At 42.6% G+C, this 22,014-nt stretch overlaps 1 protein-coding gene across 4 annotated transcripts in view; it reads right to left on the reverse strand.

Annotated features, from left to right (window-relative positions):
* The window catches only part of CYB5A (cytochrome b5 type A), a 37,294-nt gene extending 16,472 nt beyond the window's left edge, over positions 1–20,822 (reverse strand). The window contains exon 1 of one of the 4 annotated variants that reach the window (XR_012001587.1): positions 20,489–20,776. Coding sequence is in view for 2 of the 4 variants with exons in the window: in XM_025997749.2 (XP_025853534.1) it covers positions 20,489–20,617 (129 nt within the window). In the remaining 2 variants the exon portion in view is untranslated. Of the gene's footprint in view, positions 1–13,358; positions 13,592–20,488 lie in introns of those variants that run through there. The other 3 variants (XR_012001586.1, XM_025997749.2, XM_072758117.1) reach the window with 3 other exon arrangements.
* Between the last annotated feature and the right edge of the window lie 1,192 nt (positions 20,823–22,014).

Raw genomic sequence — 22,014 nt, forward strand, 5'->3', positions numbered from 1 at the left:
AGAAGTATAATAAAACAATGGTTGTGTTAACAGACATCAGAAATTTGGTTTGGAATAAGATGTGAATTCAGAAATGGCTTTGAATTGTAATACAAATGGTTCCACCAAATATACCATCCATACAAAAACCAAGTGGCTTTCACAAAGCTGCTTTAGTGACTGTTCCAGACCAGTACTGCCCAATAGAATTTTTTGCAATGATGAACATATTCTATATCTAAAGTGTCCCAAGATAGTAGCTGCTAGTCACAGCTACTGAACACTTGAAATGGGGGGTTAGAAATTTAAATTTACATTTAATGTAAATAAGCCATGTACACCCATTAGCTACCACACTGGATCCTGTAGCCATAGATAGCACAAATCTTTTTTAAGACATACAGACAACCTACGTAAAAACTGAAAAAGCATTTCATTTGCAATGAAAGATTCATATATTTATTAGACAGGTATATGTGAAACCAAGCAACAGAGGCAACCCCACAGCTTTGGTAGTGCACTGCCTCTCAGAGTGAGGAGGCTCATGGGTAAGGGCCACTGGCTAGAATAAGGGCTAAGCATAAACCAAACTGCCTTGGAAGAAAAAACTTTTGTCGACTGACTCATTCAAGGAGAGGCCAAGATAAAAGATATGATGGCCAAGGACCAAATGACTCTTCTCTGTGGTTGTGGCAGGTTGTAGGATCAAGCCTGACTTGTTTTACCAACCCTAGGGTATTACAGGATAAGGATGTTGAAGTTCCTTGTCTGTATAATGACAATGCAATAAAGACTAGTATGACACAAAGCAATTTATTCATATTAATTTAATAAATAATTAGCTTATGGCTGTTGTCCTTTTACAATCACTAGAGGTCTACAGTGGTCTCTTAAACTTTTTAGTTACACTTAACATGAGAAATATGTTACTTGTGAATTTAACGAACTGGTGAATTTAAGGATTTATTGAAGTCAAGGAACTCACAAATACACACAAAAATGAGAGGAATACCAATAAGGCAGAAAATAAAAGTGTTAAATGAGTATCAAAATCCAAGGAAAGAATAGGTCATCCCAAATAGAGGATAGGCAACAATGGAGCCCTCCACATGCCAAATGAATGATGGGGATGAGGTCACCCATACCTCATTAATGGCGCTTGATCTAATAGGTCTATTACCTGATTTCTAAAAAATGTAAGAGCTCACAAAGAAAGAAAATATTATAAACACGATCAGTATTTCTTCCCTGAGCACCAAATATCCATAACAAATTAATCGGTATTTACAATTCTTTGCACAATACTAACAAAAAGAAACAAGCTCAGATTTTCATTTCATCTTAAATTAGTAGTGCCACGCTAGTATTAGCAGGTAAATATTGATATGCTGTGAAAAATCCATACACTTCGGGGCGCCTGGCTGGCTCAGTTTGTAGAGCATACAACTCTTGATCTTGGGGCCGCAAGTTTGAGCCCCATGTGGGTGGGTATAGTTTACTTTAAAAAAAAAAGAAAGAAAAGAAAGAAAAATCTCACACACTTAAAGCAATGACTGATTTGTCACTCTTCACCTACAGAGCCAGCCTAGTCATGACCCCACCCACCTCTCTTTCCAAATATATCCTACTGGTAAGAATTTGTCTGAAAAACACTCAGTGGAACTGGGGCTCAAGTACTCCTGGGATTGCTTTGTTCAAGAGGGGTACCCATGTTATCAGGGTTAACCCCACACTCAACAGCCTCCACTCAGAAACCATATGATAAGCTCTAATCATAACCAAAGTCTAAATAATCTGAGAGAACATGTGGTCTGTTTAATACTAAGTAGCTCAATGGTTTATACCCCAGGTCAATAAAAAAAAAAAAAAAAAAAAAGGGATGTGACCCAAACCTAATGGCAAGACTCCTATAGTCTACTGATGTCACAGCAGCACCATCAATCCAAGTAGTGAAAGTCAGTCCTAGAGAGCTGCTTCTTACACCTCATCCCCTTACCCCTGGATATTCTCTGCTTCAGTAATAACTAGTAGCAAGAGATACAACATACAACATGCAATGCCACATAAACATGTAACTTTTTTCAAATGAAAAGAAGTCCAATTTCCCATGCACAGGGAAAAAAAATGAGTATCAGAGTAATCTATAAGGTGCTTTACCAGAGCCCAAGAGTACAAACATATCAGGGGGCCAGGTACAGTTGGTGAAGGCAAAGTCTTAGATTATTTTTGTGTGTTAAGGAGGCCAAGAATTATAACATCAACATAATGAAAGTGAAGCTACAAATCCTTTTTTAGAATGAGGCCAAAGAGAAATGCTAAGTAAAGGAATAAATGCAAAATTAGGGGATTTTTTTAAACTGCAATACAATTCTATTTAATATTTAGCAGTACACCATATAATAAATAATGGCAATAATATAGAAAAAAAAGCATCTACAAAAACTGGAAAAATAAAAAAGATAAACTTAGATGCCTCTCCTGATACAGATGTTTTCAATAAGTAATAAATTCTTATTAGGAAGGTAATAATCTTTTTTTATTTTAAAGGAATTTCTTTTTCCTTAAGAGTACTTTTTTAAAATTTGAATTTCCACTTTTATCACATGCAATAGAAACATTTTTAGAAATAGCTTAATATTTTCAAATGACTAATTGTTAGTCATCCTTTTGTTACAACATTAAGCTAGAGATCCGTTATAGCCTTACTCTGCCATAATGTGATTTGTGAAATTTTTTGTTTTTACTTAAATTCCAATTAGTTAGTATACAGTGTAATACTAGTTTCAGGAATACAATACAGTATTCAACACTCCAGCACAGTACCAGGGCTCATCACAACTGCCCTCCTTAGTCCCAATCACTTATTTAACCCATGCTCCCACCCACCTCCCCAGGAAGGCAATAATCTTAATGAGAAAGAAAATGTAAAATCAATTCAAATATGCAGCCTGTAAATACTATTAATTCCAAAACTAATTACTGAGTGAAAATACATCTCCACCAGTCTTGGAAAGTTCATCAGAACGTTTGTTCGCATTTGAACTCATCTTCACCAGGTAGAGGACCATCTACCGAAAGTTGTAGCCAGAGAGACTTTTTAAAAAGGTATTGTATTCCTCGCACTTGTGAAATTAGTGGAGTTCAGATCCACTCTGCATCCCTACAGTTTGTTTCTGCGATTGTTTTTACAGTTCCTTGGCTCCTCCACTCAGAAAATATAGATGGGAACAAATTACACTTTTAGAATAATTTGTGCTAGTTATATTCCCCTTTAAAGGAAGTAATTTCATATAGGAGACTGTCTTTGGCTTGATAGAAAGTAACATTTTTGCTTAGTCTTTGACCTTAACTCCTAGAATTCCTACATTTTAGTGACTCTGAAAAAACAAATTGTAAAATTTCAAAGTCAAATGTTAGGTGTTGTTCAACATGACAGGAAAGCCTTGCATTCTTGAAAGTAAGACCAGAGAGAGCTCGTGGGAGTTCATGGCTCCAGCCACCAAACTAGTCCTCTTCTCCCCAACTCCTCTCCTATTCTTACTCATCTTCTATATTGCTGCTACAATGTTCATCCTCAAATATTGACTGTTTCATGTATCCCACTCAAATATCTATAGTGGTGAATTTCTGCACGCAAATCAAATGCCTCCTGAATATTTCAACAAAGAAAGCCTCAATATCTACACAGCACAGGGGGTGCCTTCAGCTGCACAAGCAGGTCAGTGGCAGCAAAGGCTGCTCATGGCTCATCATACTCTCTTTGCTCCATCCACAACACTTAAACTTTTAGCTACAAATGGCTACCTAGAACAGAGATTTTTCCAGCTTCTCCTTCAGCTGGGTATGCCATGTGATTAAATTCTGGCTAATGGAATAGAAGTGGAAGTGTTTGAAGAACCTTCTAGAAGTCTTCTCTTTAGAATAGTGTGCCCCTTTGCCCTTTCTCTTCATCCTGCTTTCTGGAATAGAGATGCTGCCTTTGAACATGAAGATGAGGACCATACCCTAGGGATGGCCCAGAAGTAAACTAGAAGTATAGTGCCCTGAGGGCTTGATGGAACACAGCCAGCACACTAGGCCTAGACTACAAAGCGTGTTTCTTTATAACAAAAAAACTTCTTATTTAAGCACAGTTATTTGGAGTTCTGAGGTTAATTCTAATCATTGCATCCATCATTTTGTCAATACCATGCATCAGGCACTAAAGTCCTAAAGCATTTAAAAGATGTGAATAAACATTATTCCCCCAGTGCCAAGAAACTTAAAACCATATTAGGACAATGGTCTTCACATACATAAAAAGAACTAGAACAATATTAAAAGATTAAAAATACTGTTGACTGAACTGAGGAGTCTAGAAAGGTACAGACTATATTAAAAGATAATCTAGCCCCTTCAGGAGAGTTAGAATTTGGATAAACAGGGCAGCCCGGGTGGCTCAGCGGTTTAGCGCCGCCTTCAGCCCAGGGCGTGATCCTGGAGACCTGGGATTGAGTCCCACATCGGGCTCCCTGCATGGAGCCTGCTTCTCCCTCTGCCTGTGTCTCTGCCTCTCTCTCTCTGTCTCTCATGAATAAAATCTTAAAAAAAAAAAAAATTGGATAAACAGCAGATAAAGAGGCTCAATAAGAGTATGAGTACCAAGGAAGGCTTCCTGGCTGAAATGTACATGAATGCTTAGGGTTAGTAAAGAGAAAAGTTTGAATAAAGCAAAATACATAATGCTGTCTGATGGCTCATTTTATGTTCCAGCCCGACTGGGTCCAGGGATGCCCAGAGGGAACAGTATTTCTGGGGGTGTCTGAGAGGGTGTTTCTAGATGAGATGAGCACTCATATCAGTGGATTCAGTGGAGCAGATTACCTTCCCTAATGTAAATGGGATTATCCAAAATTAGAAGAAGGAATGTGCCCCCAGCTCCTGCCTCACTGATTGGGCTGGGGCATGTCATCTTACCTTGCTCCCTCAGACTAGAGCTTTTCGAGCCCTTCTACTTTCCCTCAATCCATCACAGGCTCCAGCCTTAATAAACCACTCTCAGCTTCCTGAATGTCCTGCTGTCCTCCACCTCATTTGTGAGCTTGGCATCAAAAGCATAAAACTGAGCTAAAGATTTTGACTCAAAAAAGTAGGCTGAAGGTTAAAAATCCCAGGATGTCAGGGTCTGAAAGAACCTTCAGAGACTCAACATCCTCAAGTTCACAGATGGAGAAACTGGAACCCAGAGAAATTAAGCCCAACATCACACTGACAGTCCATGGAGGAGGCAAGACCAGAAGCCTGGTGTCCAACTCATAGTTTAGCCTCCCTTTTCTGAATATGCAAATTAACTGACCATGTTTTTGTCTCTGATCAGTGACTTTAGATAAAATGCCCTAAAAATAAATTTTCTCCATAAATTTGAGGATTTAGGGGGAAATCTCTCTCACTTTTTCTAGGTCCCAAGAGCTTTTGTCATTTGCTCTGACTTCTTGGGTCTTATCAACTAAGCAAGATTCTAAGGAAACAGACACATGCACGCGCACACACACACACACACCTCACAATTCTGTGAGGTTAATCCCTATGAAAACCTCAGAAGGGTATGAAGAATTACACTACAGAATCACAACATGTCAGGTCAAAGTCATTCCGTTCAAGGGTTTGGTTAAACAAGCAAAACAAAGTATAACAACAAAAAAAATCCCAAAATTAAAGTCCATTTTAATGTTATGTGGACCCAAAGTCTACCAGTTCTAAAGTTTTAAATAGGATTTTTCAATCCCAATACTTAACACCGCCCAAAAAAAAGATCAAATAAACATACTGTCCATAAACAATGACTAAGCAAAAAAATTTATTTAAAGAGATTATCTGCAATAGATAAGCCAAAAACGAAAACAATTCAAAGGCATTTGGACCATAAACAATTTATACAAGATTTAGAAAAAATAAGATAGCTCAACCAAATGTTTTCCATAATTCTAGACACTTTTTCTACACTGCCTAGGGCTTTACGTGCACCCTCTCACTGAATCAGCAAAGCTCTGGGGCCAGAGGCTCACCAGCATCATCTGAATTACTTCTCCTTGTTTCCCTTGAAAATCATGGGAGGAGAGGTAAGGCTTATCTATAAGCCTATGTAGCATTTTCCCCGCTAGCTTAAGACCCATCCACCACACATCTGCTAAGTGACATGCCAAGCTCTATTGTTTCCAAGATGGGTAAGTATCAGCCCCCATCCTCAGGGAACTAGGCTAGTGAGCAAACAGGCCAGTAGACATATAAGAGCTAAGCACTGTAAGTGCCAGGTATAGGAGCTATGGCACAGAAGGTGACAGGATAACCCAGGTGCTGGAGGCCAGCGAGGGAGGGGCCAGGGAATGGGACTCAGGAGAGATGCTTGAACGATAGTGTGTAAGGTTCAACAGCTGCTCCCCAGGGTTAACAAGGGAGTGAGGTTCTATGCAAAGGAAATACGAGAGGCAGAAACACAAGGGCATCCTGAACAAACTGCACAGGTAGTATAAATCACCTGATTTCTCATGTATAAAGATGAATTGCTGGAACATTCTTTCACTTGTTTTCATTACTGGATTAGGGGAGGCAATTAGAAAGGAGAATTAAGGACATGTCACCTCCCACTGGCTTTATAATTAACCCTTCCCCATATCACTTACCAAAATGTGAAATTAGACCCCTCATCAGTCACCACAAGCCTCTAAACCTTCATGATACCGCCCTGACCGCCTCAGTGAGCTCTACCATCTACCTACTTACACTCCTCAGTCCCTGTGTCATGGTTAGTATTCTAGAAGTTGTAATTTGTACCCCAGCTGTCACAGCATCTGTGTTCAGGCAATACTGTGTAGGCTGAACAAGCTCTTCCAATCTTAGTGAAGTGACCCAGAAAGGTTCTAGATGTTTCTAAGCTTCCATTTCCACATCACAAATTTCTCCCCAGGAGAGCAAACAGTACAAAGAGCAGAACACCTGGCATGTGACACGTATTCTAGTAATGTCGATCTCACTCTCTTTCTCCAACACCCCCATTTGATGTTTCCACAGAGAACTTTGTCCAGAACCTGAACATTACCCCGTGCCCATGAACTGCTGAAGGCCAAGTCCAGCACCAAATGCAAAAGATCTCCCACTTCTTTCTATCCTGCCCTTCATCTTCAAGAGATTTCTGTGGATTAAATCTCAGATTTATTCGGCTTGATTGTACTAAGCTACAGAAACAAATGATGAGAGTTAACAGAAACTATGATTGCCAGGACAACAAACGTTGCCTACAAGGGAGTATTCCTAAGGGTCACGGGGATGAGAACAGATAAGTGATGCAGCTGTGAATTGGAGATTATTCCACAGAATGCTGTTAAGATTGTCTTTCCTTGAAAAGAGAGAAGCAAAATTCTTCTTGGTTATTTTTAGAGTTGAGATAGTAAATGTTTGGCTGAAAATGTGCCATATATCAAAGATAGTTTTGATGTAGTCAGAATACTTTTAATTCTACCATTTCTAAACTTCTCTCAGTAGGTACAATAAAGCAAGTGTGTTATCTACTGACAGAACTATTCCTCTATCTCCAAAAGGAACATAAGTCTCTGATTCTGCAGAAAGGACCTTGGGTAGAGGAAAGGGACAGAGACATGCCTGCTTCTAGGGGAAAAGAGCAGGGGACGCTGAGGCCAGGAGAGGAGTTGGAAGAGCATACCATTTGCCTCATGGCTCATCTCAACCCAACGTTGAGCAAAGCCACCAAACTCGAGGTCCCAGTCAGTGGCGGGCAGGCTGTGATCTATGAGGCACTGTTACTCCATCTACAGTCTGCGATCCACCATGGGTTAGAATAGCCAAATGACGAGATGATAGGACAGTCTACGTTAACTTAACAAAGGGGTAAGGAAAGAAGGGCTGATACTGCACTGTCTTTTCTCACTTTCTTCCTCAAATCTTAGGCCTATTTTTCCTTTTATATCTACTGTTAAGAACAATAAATTTGGCTCAAACCTGTATCTGGGGGCAAGGCAAATAAAATAAGCTACCAGGAAATCATTCACTTTAGTCCAATAGACATCCTGCATCAATTTTCTAATATTCTACACTTAAAAACTTTTAATCATTCATCCAATAAATACTTGTTGAGTCCTTTCTATGTACCAGCATTGTTCTGGTTGCTAGGAAATACCAGGGAATAAAACAGGAAGTATGTACACCTGCATACTTGAAAAACATATGCTCGTGCATCCATGGAGGGAGACGGGCAAGCAATATGTATAATTGGGTTAGGGCAATGCTGTTGGGGTGCCCGGCGTTGGGGGAACTTCCACTTTTAAATGAGGAGCAGGGGTCAGGACAAGCTTTACTGAGAAGGTAAACAGGTGAGCACTGCAGGTATTTGGGGGAATATTCCATTGCAAAGTACTTAAGGTGGGGGAGGTCCTGGCATGTTCACAGAAGAACAGAGCATCAGTATGCCTGAAGCGAGACATGACAGAAAGGCGGCAGCAGAGTGAACTATCAGAGATGGAATCTGGCTCCGAGCAACATGCGACCTTATAACCATCAAACACTGGCTTTAACCATGAAAGAGAGAGCTGCTGAAGGCATTTTGTTTTAACTATCTTGAAAAAACTCACAAGAAGTTGTAAAAATAGTACAGAGAGGTTCTATGAACCTATCACCCAGACTACCTCAATGGATGACATTTTACAGAAGCACAGAACATTATCAAAACCATGGCTACCTTGGCATAACACAGTTCACCAGACTTTCTCAGGGAGCTGCTGCGGGCACTCACGTGTCTGTCTGGTGTGCTGGTGTGTCCTGGCCTGTAGCACTCTCCCACATGTATTTCACATAATGCAGAATGGTTCTATCATCACAAAGGGCTCTCCCACTGCCCGTTTAGTCACCCTCATGACCTCTTATCTGGTGCTCACTCTGTAATCTCGCCATTTTGAGAATGTCCCATAAATGGAATCACACTGTATGCAATCTTTTGAGATTATCTTTTTTCACTTAGCATAATGCCCTTGAGATCCATTCGGGTTGCTTTGTTCCCTTTGCAGTGAGGAGTCATATTCTACTCTATGCACGTACCAGCCTAACCACTGATGAACACCTGAGTTATTTCCAGTTTTGGGGATATTACACATAAAGCTACTAACCAACAGTTATCAATTTTCTAATAGTTCACAATTATAAACTCTTAATTATTCAGTCAACAAAAACCGAGTCCTCTCTATGCACCATCATTGTTCCAATTGCTGGGACTTGTGTATAGGCTTTCACATGGACACAGTTTTCATTTCTCTAGGATAAATGGCTAGGAGTACGATTTCTGGCGCATATGCTATGTGCATGTGTAACTTTTTAAAAGTAGGATGATTTCCAGAGTGTCTGTACCATTCTGCATTCTCACCAGCAATGCATGCTGGAGTCAGTATTTCCACATCCTTACCAACGTTTGGGTTACCAGCATTTTTTTTATCACAGTCTTTTTTTTTTTTTTAAGATTTAATTCAGAGAGAGAGTGTGCACAAGTGCACGAGAGCACACCCATACACAAGCAGAAGGAGTGGCAGAGGGAGAAGGAAAGAATCTCTGCTCCTTGTTCAACACAGAGCCCCACTTGGGCCAACATGGCTGATCCCAAGACCCTGTGATCATGACCTGAGCCTAAATCAAGAGCTAGATGCTTAACCGACTGACCCACCCAGGCACCCCATCACAGCTCTTCTAGGAGGTTTGTAGTGGTGACACCAGGCATCTTTCCATGTTTATTTGCTATTCACATATCTTTCTGGAAGAAATGCCTATTCAAGTCTTTTGCCTATTTTCTATTTGGGTTGTTTTATTATTATTGAATTCAGACAATTCTTTATATATTCTAGATAGAAGTCTTTGATTAGATATGAGATTAGAAAAAATTATCTGCCAGTCAGTGGCTTGTCATTTCATTCTTTTAAAGAACAAATATTTTTCGTTTTTATGAAGCCCAATTTATCCATTTCTTCTCAGGGAGACCACATTTGCACTACCATGCCTAAGAACTCTGCCCAAGTCTCTTTAAAATCCTTTACATTTTATATTTACATCTATGATCTATATTTAGTTTTTTTTCATCAAGTGTGAAGTTTAGGTCAGGATTTTTCAACTACTGATGTCCAATTGATCCTGATCCATTTGTTGAAAAGTCTGTCCTTCCTCCATCAAATTGCTTGTGTCTAAAACCAGTCAGAAGTATTTGCATGGGTCTATCTCTTAGTTTTCTGCTCTGTTCCAGCAATCTATGTATATGTCTCTCTACCAGGACCAACTTTTCTTGATTGTTATAGCCATAGCCTAAGTTTTAAATCAGGTGTTGTAATTAGTCATGAAAAGATTTGTACAAGAAAGTGACGTGTTCTGACTTATATTTTATTTTAAAGATTTTTATTTATTTGAGAGAGAGTGCATGAGGTGAGGGAGAGGCAGGGAGAGACAGAAAAGCAGGCTTCCCTGCTGAGCGGGGAGCCTGATGTAGGACTTGATCCCAGGACCCCAGAATCATGACCTGAGCCAAAGGCAGATACTCAATCATCTGAGACACCCAGGCACTGCTGACTTACATTTTACTTTGTTTGTTTATTTATTTTCTGACTTACACTTTAAAAGGTCACTCTATGATAGTGAGAGTATGCTGTCCCAGGCAAGGGACACTAAGCATGGACCAATGGTGCTCAGACTAGAGAGACAGCAGGGAGAAGTCGGAAAAATTAGTCAGAATCTGACTATATTATAAAAATAGAGAACACAAAATGTCTTACTGGATTCATGTGTGGTGTGAGGTAAGAGAAGGGTCAGATAGGACCTCAAGGTTCTTGACCTGAGCCAATGGACAGAACTTTCATCAACCGAAGTGTCACAATGGGGCCAGATTTACAAGGGAAGGTCAGTTCATTTTTTAATATGTTAGGTGTAAGGGGCCTAGCAGACATTGGAGCAGAGACATGAAGCAGACTGTGCACACAATAAGCCCAAGGCTAGGGAAAAAGTCTTTTTGCCCTGGAGATAACACTTCAGAAGCTGCCAGCACATTTAAAGTCATGACACTAAATGAGATGGCCAATGGAAAGGGCAAAATGCTGGCCTGGAGGGCACTCCCATCCTGAGGTCAGAAGGGAGACAGAGAGCAGACCAGGGAGGCAAGAGGAAAACCAGGAGAGAAGAGCACTGGCAGCAACATGCAAACAGCATCTCTGAGAGGGGAACGTCTGGTCACGGAGTGCAGGTAAGTCAGGCAGAGGAGAGCTGTGAACAGACCAGCAGCATCACTGGAGACCTCAGCAGGAACAGTGTTGGTAAATTGTTTTAAGAGAACAGTGAAGACAAATTGAAGACAACAGGCTCAAAAACCTTCTCAGAGGGTTTTACTGTCCAGGGAGCAGAAAACAAGGAGCCCCAGGAAGGGGAAGTAAAGAGAGGCTGTGTGTGAGTGTGTTTTAGGACAGCAGCAATAGAGCATGCTTGAACACCAGGAGAACCACCCAGTGGGGTGAGAGGAGAAGCTTGTTTATGCAGAGGAGCAGCAGGGAGCTGAAGAAGGGGCTGTGGGCAGATTATACAGGAAACCTCAGCCTCTGACTCTCCATGTTCTTCTCCTTACTTCCCAGGAGCCCTGTTGGTATCACTCTTACGCATTCCACACTCTGGGGCTATGCCATCATCTGAGCTGTCCCAGTAATGTCTCACCAGTTTCTACGTTGTTAAATCTCTGGGACAGAATCCAAGCAAACATCTATGAACCAAGAAAGGATCATGTCATGACAAAACCAGTAGGTATCACTGGTGTGGAAAGAGAAAAAGAGAGAGAGAGAGAGAGAGAGAACAGAGGATGTATCTGTGTCCCTCCATCAGAAGCTCTCCTCCTCCACCCACGAGCACTATATGCCAGGATATGGAGCAGTGAGTAAGACGGACAGGGGCCCGGCTGTCTGGTGGGGACGGCTGCAAGCCAGAAAACAAGGAACAGAGTGAAGTATTAACAGAGAAGCAAATCAGTATGATGGGACTGAAGATTCCCAGTCCTGGGAAAACATACTGACATGTGACCTCACGAGCACAGTGATCAAGGGAATATACATCACACAGAGGGGGAACAAGTACAAAGGTTTATGGCAGAAACAAGCCTGACTTGTCTGAGAAACAGAGAGGGCCTGAGCGAGGGGTGGAGGGCAGGGGGATATAGTATTACTAGCTGAGGTAGGGGCCAGATCAGGCAGATCTTATTAAACCAGGACACAGAGATGGGATTTTTATTATCAATGCAACAGAAAGCCTTGAAAAGAATTAAGCAGAGAAATGGCAATCTGTTTCCACAAGACAAAGTTTTTCAGTTTCGGTTTTCTTCGAGAAGTTACATTCTCTAATACAATAACATACACTCCCCAAACTGAAAACCCAAAGCAACCACAATTTGGTGGAACCAGTGAAATCCTGAAGACTGGGTGAGGATGTGCTCTGAGGAACACAGGACAAGGAAGAGTCTGGCCGATAACTGTAAGCAACGATAGTACGACAACAGAAGGGAAGGATCAAGAAGGGAGAGACCTTATGGGGGGGGGGGGTGGCGGGGAGGGCCAACACCAAGAATCCCGAGCCCGCAACATTAAGTGGAATGGTGACACGGGTAGACAAGGTAGGGCAGGGGATTGCCTACAGTCCCCAGGATAAGGACCCGCAAAGGGGCAGGCAGGGATTAGCTGAACCCATGCAGGGATTTTATCAGAGCAGTAACCTCATCAGATTTCCATTCAGAACAAGTCCTCCCAGGACACTTAAGAAGCCTTTCCAAAACAACATTTAACTCTTCAGGCATGCCTAACATATATATAAACAACCTCTTCCTTAAACAAAAAGACACTGATTCTTAAGACCATCCAGGTGCTACTTGTGTTAGAAAATGAGTCCTTGAAGCCTCCACCAAGACCCTCTACTTATAGAAACCTCCTGTGAGAAACTAACCAGCTAGTACCTTCACCTTCTAAAAAGCAACATAGTAAAATGACAATAGGTGGGGGGAGGGGCACATTTTTGCCCCTTGACCTCCCAAGAGTTATCTTATTGTTCAAAAATTACCATTCCCAACTTCCCTTTGCTTTATCTCTGGTTCCTGCAATGATCTCCAGACATGGGATGGAAATCCCAAAGTAAGTAATAGTAACTAGGTACTAAATGGATGGCTCCTGTCTTCTAAAGCTCTCCTAGTTATCTCAGGTCTCTTGCCCTCCTTATGGAGTTAGCTGAGTAAGATGGGCTGCAGAGTCCTGCAACCTAGACTTAAATCCTGGTTTTGTCCTTAATGGCCGTGGACTGGAACAAGTCACTGACTTCCCCAGCCACATGTCTCTTACCTTTAAGAAGGAGAATACCACCACCAACCTGGGAGGATCATTCTGAAGATTAAAAGTACAAATGTGAAGGAGGGCTTTGTGCACAAAAAGCATTCAGCATACTATCTAGCACATACTCCATGCCAATCAATGTACAAGGAGAGTCCCCTGTTATTACTTTTACCATTAGCCTACTGGGGATCTCTCCTGAGGGAGGAAGTGCACGTGACATTTAGTTAACACTTTCTGAAGATGGAAAGAGGAGAAAGCAAGCTGGGTATATTTTGGGTCCTGGCTAATTTTTAACACAGCTGTGCAAAACTCAGGGAACATCCTGCCCATGATAAGCAAGAGCACGCACTGCAAGAAACAGGTGGAAAATAACACACTCTAGTTTTCACTGCCAAAGAGCAACAGCCTGCCACCCTTAGAAAGCCAGTACAAAAGACCCTTGACTGAGCCTGGGCCGTTCATGCCACCTCCTTCTCTCACATTCACTCAGCATCCTGCTCCTTCCCAGCAGCAATGCTGGGTCAGTGCAATCCTTCTGGACGTGGTGACCTCAGGAATCTGAGTAGAGAAACAAGTCTGTGCATGCAAGAACATGACTTACACTGTCATCCACGAGATGTCAGCTCCCACTAACCACAGATCACTTACCAACAGGCTGCTCAGACCAAATTCTACTCACCCAGAGTGAACTGAGTTCCACATCTTCAATTCAGTTTCCTGGTCCCCACATAGGACTTAGTCTAAGACACCAGCAGTCAGTTAGTAAATATGCACACGCAACAGGTGTTCCCAAGAAAACCAAGTTGAAGGGTAACAAGGAAAAGCAGCACAGAAGGGTAGTGAGCCACTGAGATTTACATCCTTATTATTCTGCTATCTCAGGCCACTTTCCTGAGTGCTCCAAACTGGCTAGCGCTGGTAATTTTACAATAAACAAGGTGTTACGGTACAGGTGCATTTTTAAGAAAATGTATATGCTACAGGAGAAAAAAAAAGTTTCCGTACATTGCCCCTGAGAAAAATACACGCCCAAATAATTCAGGAAAAGAGAAATCAACTAAGTTTCTCAATTATTAAAACAAAACCCTGGGGAAAGTCAAGTCCACCTCCGTGTAAGCCCTGGTTGTGGCCACCAGTAGTATAATCACCTTGGACACTTTGGGAGTGAAAGGCATGTAACTTTTCACCTAGCAGTCACACTTACAAAGATTTACCTAAGGAGACAATCACAGGTGGCAAACTGAACAATGAGAGAGGATTTGGTTACGTTTATGATGACACATCTACATAACAAGGAAGATGTTAAGCCTCAATAACCATGATTTACCGGAAACAGACTGGTGCCCTCCACATATAGGGTAATAAGCACAGATTATAAAACAGCATGCAGAGTATTTTCTCATTTATGTAAAACAAATCCATGTGCATAAAGCTATCAGGGGAGAATGTGCATCAAGACATTCATGGTGGTCACTTCAGGCAGTGGAACTCTGGTCAGTTTTGATTTTTCCCTTTTTTCTCATGTATTCTTGTCCCCCAAAACTATAAAGTTATATTATTAAAAGTGTCAGAAAAAGATGATACTCATCATGCACAGCACATATTCCTCAAAAATTGTATTTCAAGGGAATATTTGCATTTTGAAACTTTTTTGCTTTTAACATTGTAATTGGTATGTGTTCCTACTAAATAAATATGAAACCTTCCACACAATATTTTAATATATAAGAAAGCTTCATCTTAATCAAAATTTGTATACACTTTTCCAAGTGTTTTCACAATATTCTAATGTTCACAAACTTGATACAGGAGACAGAATATTCCCCACTTAAGAATGAAGAAAAAGATTTAGAAAATTTCCCTGAGTCATCTCAAAATAGGTCTAAAATGAGACCTAGTTTTCTTAACTCCCCTCCAACACTTCTCCTCAAACGTCTAGTGGGGGACCTGGGTTGCTTAAACTCCATTATATTAAAAGGTACTCATTGCAGGGCACCTGGGTGGCTCATTCTGTAAAGCATTCAACTTTTGATTTCCACTCAGGTCAGGATCTCAGGGTCATGGGATGGAAACCACCACCACCACCCCTCACTGGACTCTGTGCTCAGCAGAATCTGCTTATCCCTCTCCCTCTGTTTCTCTCACAGCTTGTGCACACATGTGCATGTGCGTGCTCTCTCTCAAATAAATAAATAAAATCTTAAAAAATAATAGGTACCCACTACTTGTGTTCTATGGATCTGGAGGGGTTTGGGAATGACAGCTGCATTCAGTAGAAACGAGCATTATTTACTCCTCGATTTAGCCATGCTGCCCTGTATAATCTATTCTCACTTTCTTTGGAATTTCCATCCATCTTAAACTAAAAGCAAAAGTTTATCTCAAGTGTTGTTTTTTGTTAAGTTTTTACTGTTCAAAACAAAGTAGCTCACAAGCACTCCTGAAACCTCTTCTCAAAAGTAGCAAGAAGTTACCAAGGGAAAAAAAATTGCAGGAATATAAAAGAGGCCTTTGCCCACGGGCTCACATTCCCCAAGTAGCCTTGTGGCTCTGCCACTTGTTGCCAAGGACCCCTTTACATTTTCCTCATATGGATTTCATATTTTCTAAGTTTTATTTACCAAACTATATAAATGAAATAGTAACATTCCCATTTTATATTAATCAAAGACATATTTGCAACCACATCTCTTTAGGAGTATCAGATTCAGAGTATTATCAAACTTCCTTGAAAAAACTCAAAGGCATTTATGATTTTACCCTAAATATGTCACCCTATATCAGGGTAAAGATATACTGTCCTCTTTCAGAATTAAGAGCATGAGTTTCAAGCACCCACACACTCTTCCTGAGTCCAGGGGAACTGAGTCTCCCAGAATTGGAACCACTGTTTTCTGCAGAAAACCACTGTTTTCTGCAAAGCAGGCAGCCATGTTCAAGGAAAATAAGAAAAAGTAAGTTCCTCTATCAAAACTACTAGCGTTTGTAAAGTAGCGTTAACTAGCGTTTGTAAAGTAGAACGCTATTAAAGAATATCCACAATACAGATACACAGCATCAGAATCCCAGGATGACCATAAAATGTTCTACAAAAAACAAGTTCTCATTTTCTTCCTGCAAAGGAGGGAGCAACCTGACACAAAAGCATTCTCTTCTACCACATTTTTTAAGGAAGATACCAATTTCATAAATTAAACATCTATTGACCAGAATTGAAAGCAGGTTAATATAACTTCATCAATCTAAGATGTGTTCTTCTCACCTCCCACAGCTCTTAAAAACTGAATACACACTTCTGCTCAAATCACAGAGAGAGAAAAGAAAACCGTTTTTTTCTCCCAGGCCCAAATGCCTACGTTCTCCTTTCAAATAACTGTTCTTCAAAGTTCTATAATCATTAGCCCTGCTAATAATCACCTAAGACAAAACCCAACTTCACAAATATAAATTAAAAAACTAGAACTCAGGACTGAAAAACAAAAACCTCATCCAAAATTCACAGGCAACAAAGCTCATAATGCTGCATGTCAACATTAGATAGTAACTAAACACCTGCAGTACTTAGCCCACCATTAATAATGAGCCAGCCTGCCCTCTCAGGTGTCTACCTTCCTCTTGAACAACAAACCAGTTTTCTAAGGCCATTATTTCAAGAGATAGAGCTTGTTGCACAACTTAGAAACTTCACCTGTCTCTTGACTGGAAGGAAATAATTTTTATAATCCTTTCTCATTTCAACATCACTTGCCTGATTTACACCTTTACCTAAAATCTCCTATTAACACTCAGCTACATAGGATACTACAGAAAACAAGCCACCAGCCTACCCTGCCCCAAATTAGAAAACAGAAGTTTATATTTACCCATGCACAGTCCATATGTCTGGTAGTGTGTTATGTGGTATAAAAACTTTAATTTTTGTAACAATCCTGTCAAGTAAACACTATTAACATCCTCTCATTTTATCTTCAAACAAGGTATCTGAGGCATAGAGTGTAGGTAGTAGACAAATACCCTCTTCCATCACAGGATATTTTCTCAACATCAATACGAACATGCATATAAATGTATGATATTCTTATAGGAGAAAATACTCAGCCATGAACAGTCTTGTTGTCCATACGAACGGGTAAATTCATAGTAGAAAGAAACCCATAATGTAGTAGGAGAGCCCATAATGATTCAAAGTTCACTTTAGAAGAGGGAAGCCTTCCATTCCAAAAGAAAAAAGAAAAATCTTTCAAACTTAGGTAAATTAGGGAAAGCAGAACATTCTTTAGTTAACATACAAAGGCTTCATGAAATCCTGCAGTTTTTTTTTAAAGATTTATTTATTTATTTATGATAGACAGAGAGAGAGAGAGAGGCAGAGACACAGGAGGAGGGAGAAGCAGGCTCCATGCCAGGAGTCTGACGTGGGACTCGATCCTGGATCCTGGGACTCCAGGATCGTGCCCTGGGCCAAAGGCAGGCGCTAAACCGCTGAGCCACCCAGGGATCCCCAAAATCCTGCAGTTTTTAAAATGATGGAAGAAAGGGGCAAGGCAGGAAGGAAGATACAGATCTCTTGGACTCCTTTCTCTGTCTCTAAAGAAGGTATGAGATAAACAGCATTGGCCAAAGTAATGCAAATAAGAGGGATCCAGAAGAATGACACCTGGCAGAGTGTCCTGCAGAAGCTGATGGGATGTGTGTTTAAGATGCAGGAAGCCATAGGCAGGGATCCTAGGAGGGGGTATCACCCTGGAAATGCCCAGCATCCTGCCAGTGGGTCCAACTTCAAAATGTCAGTCACCTTGCTCTTCTACCTTAATCAAGATCCCACTCTGTGCACCTGGGTTGTCCTTTCCATCCCGCCACTGGGGACTTCAGGTGCTCTTTACAGAGCGGAGGCCTGAGGCCTCACACTGCCCTCCAGAGTCTGCTCCCAACTGAGTTAGATGCAGCAGACCCAAGCACTGCACTCTCTCCTGTCCTATTTCTGCTTCTTCCAATGGAAGGTTTTGGGAACAGAAATCATGTGTCTTCCTCTTGGGTTGTAGTCTACTGAGGGAGACATACCCAATGGAGTACATAAGATACGGAACTTACTGATCAAAGTAAGGATCAAAAGAAAGGGCATAACTCCTAGAAGGCTGAATACACAGCCTTCTGTGCCCCAAACTCAAATCACAGGAGGCTACCACAGGGAGCATCTCACCAAGTACCAATTAGAAAAGGAAACAGAACTACTATAAACTTTTTACTTATTTCACTATAGTTTTAGTTATCTCACTACACTATCAAACATTAGTGACAAACTCATTTCACCGATTATCTAACAGATTCTCCTGAAGCTACTTCCATACAGAATACTGAAAACAATACAATAAAGGAATTGGTTGTCAGCTAATTTATCCAACAGCTTGTTCACATCTCTTACAATTTCACTCACAAAAATTCTGTGCAATTCCCTCTTTCCTGCCTCATAAGAATGAAGAGTGGTTTAAAATTTAGCAATCTTCTCTTTATTTTCTCCTTCTGAGAAATTTACCCTTAAAAGTTATGCAAAATACATTTTTAGGACAGTGATTCTCTACTAGGAGTGATTTTTGGCCACTTGGCAATATCTGGAGACATTCTGGCTGTCACAATTGGGGAGTGAGTGGTGACATCTGGTGGGGAAAAGGCCAGGCAAGCAGCCTGTAAAACACAATGTACAAAACAAAACCCACAAAGAAAGGAAAAAGAAAAAATAGTTCACAAAAATATCCTTTTATTTTTTTCGTAAATGCTGTTCTTTTTTACAGATAGAAACAAAGAAAGCACACACTGAGTCTTAAAGTTCTAGAATTACACATACGGAGAGAGAGGGAGAAGGAACTGGTTGAAAGTAGATCTTTGGCATCAACTAGCCCTGATATTACCAGGCAGGGTTGCTAACTCCACCCTCTCTAATGCCGGTGGCTCAGAAGGGACAGATCAGGTGTGCCTCCTTACTATAAACCATTCCTAAATCAGAACACTATTTTATCTTCTGGCACACCACCAAATGACAACTTAGGAGTAAAATATCTTATTTAACATCAGCTTCAACTTTTAAAAAAAGAGTTAAAAAAATCAATCAATAAATTCTCTACAAAAGTCCCTTGATGTACATTTTTATTCAGCTAAGACAGGCCTCTATTTTCATTTCTCCTTCAACTATGTAAAAAAATTCCCATCTCTAAACATTCTTATTTGTCTGGGAGGTGGGTAAGTGCTACATTCAGATTTCTCACTCACACTCAGTGATAAAACAAATCCAGAGGTAGCGAAGAAAAGCCCCTTAGGATGTGCTGCAAAAATTATATCCTAATGCAAAGAATCTTATCAAGGAATGTGTTCCTTTAAGTGAAGCAAAGTGATTTCACAACTCCCAAAGGTAAGGTCCAGCGCCCCCCGCAGCCTCAGGGCCTATATTCCGCCTTCCTCAGAGCTTCACCCGCGGCGGGGCTGATTTCTGGCCTCCAGAGTCGGCGCTGTGAAGTCCTCACTGGATGCTGTTAACAATCACGGCGCTCCTTCCAGACAGGGCGCGCGTCCAGGTTGGGGGCGGGCCTGTGGACCACACCCCGACCTCCGAACTCAGGGTTCTCTCAGGTGGACCCCCCATTCAGAGGGTGGTCTCCCCCCGCAGTAACGGAAGCGGGCCTATCCCGGGCTTCCAGGGAGCCCCCTATGCAAATTCCGGACGGGATCTTTCAAAATCCTTCCGCGGCGCCAGACGCGGCTGTGCTTCCCACCAAGTGCCCGGCGCCGCCGTCCTGCACGCCTGGAGGTGCGGGCCCGTCGCGGGCTGCTCCGGGCTCGCCTAGTAGCCCCCGCTCCCGAGCGTGCAGCACAGCGCGCAAAGCTGGGCGCGTGCACAGGCCGGTGTGAGTGCAGGGGCGCCCCGGGGCCGGCGGCGCACGTACACACACACACACACACCCAGGACCGTCTCGGGCAGAGCTGGGTGCAGGGGCGCTCCGAGGGCTGGAGGCGCACCTACGCACACACCAGGAAGGCGCTCGGGGGCAGAGCCGGGGGCGCACGCACCGGGAAGCACATCCCACCCTGCGCGCACGTCAGCCCCACGGCGCTGTGGACGACAGACAGCTCGCGTTTCTCCGACTCACCTCCTCCAAAAACTTGGTCAAATCGTACACCTTGTGGTGCAGGATCAACCAGGTGCTCTTGCTGTGGTTGTGCTTCTGGATCTCTTCCAGGGTGTAGTACTTGACGGTCTGGTCCGACTGCTCGGCCATTTCGGAAAGCGGCGGGCCTCAGGCCGTGCAGACAGCAGCCGAGCCGGGCGGAGCTGAGCGCGTCTCTGCGAGCTCGACCCGGGACATTCCCCGCGCCCCAGCCCCGAGCGGACAGCAGGGCGGCCCGCGCCACGGAGGGGGCGGTGGCTCACGGCCCCCGGTGACTGGACAGAACCCGTGTCAGTCAGGGGGCCCGCCCTCGGCCGACAGCCTCCGCCAATCTCAGCGCGCCCCCGCCCAGCGCGCGGGTGCCGACTGGCTGCAAGAAGTGCCCTTCAGGGGCGGGGCGGGAGCGCGGAGGGCGTGGCGAGCCCGGGGAGGGGGCGGGGCAGGGGCGGGGCTTCGCTCGCGTCTGCGCAGAAGGCGCGGGGCGGCGGGGTGGCCGGCCGAGGCGGCTCCTTCGCGGTGATTTCGCGGTCAGGTCAGACTCGCCAGCCCGGGATGTCACTGCGTAAGTCACTGTGCCACGAGTCTGTTAATATCAAACTGTTAACGTGACGGGACAGCCCTGCTTCAGAGAAACAGTGTGCCTTCAGGGAAAAGACCCAGGGAAGGCACTGGTTCTGTACAAAGCAGAAGCCTAAGGACTCCTGACGCTCTGCGGACACTGCCCGGCGAATACGGTCTCGTCTCCGCAGTGTGATGTCGACATAAATCCTAAAGACCAACAGCACTTGGGCTCCGAACAGCAACTGCTCAGCGAGCACTCAGGAAGACTTGCAAATGTTTGAGGAAAAAGGGGAAATCCCAGCACATTATCCAGTCACCTGTTAAGGCCCTTTTCAGCTATAGTAGTGAATGCCAGAAGGACCTACACAACAGGGTACAGGGAAGGCCATCCTCCTAGAGACTCAACACAGCTCCCCCACATCAGGAGCTCCGTAAAGGTTCGTTCCCCCCACCTGACCTCCTCCATAGGAATGCATGCCCATGGGGAGGAAAGATTTTCCCAACCATTCCAACAGCCCTTACATATGATTGGATACACTGCTTTTCAAATACCGAAACAGCCTTGCATCTCTGAGTACAGCCCACCTGTTTATTGCTAAATTATATTTTGTTAGACTTTTATGGGGAATACTTGTGTGCAGTTTTCTTTCATGCATGGTATATGCTGGCTTCTTAGAATGAGTTGGAAAGTATTCCCTTTTTTCTATTTTTCTGGAAGAGATTGTATAGAATTGGTTTTATTCTCTAGAGGTAGAACTGATAGACTTATCCAGTGAAACCATATGGGCTTGCACATTTCTTTTTCAGGTTTTAAACCGTGAAATTTAATTTCCATGACACTATCAAATTACTGGTTTCACATCGGCTGAGTCGCGGTGCTATATACTTTTGGAGGAATTTATCCATTTCATCTAAATTGTCAAATCTATGTGTGATGTCATTCATAA

This window comes from Vulpes vulpes, chromosome 5, assembly GCF_048418805.1.
Source record: "Vulpes vulpes isolate BD-2025 chromosome 5, VulVul3, whole genome shotgun sequence".
Taxonomy (NCBI): Eukaryota; Metazoa; Chordata; class Mammalia; order Carnivora; family Canidae; genus Vulpes; species Vulpes vulpes.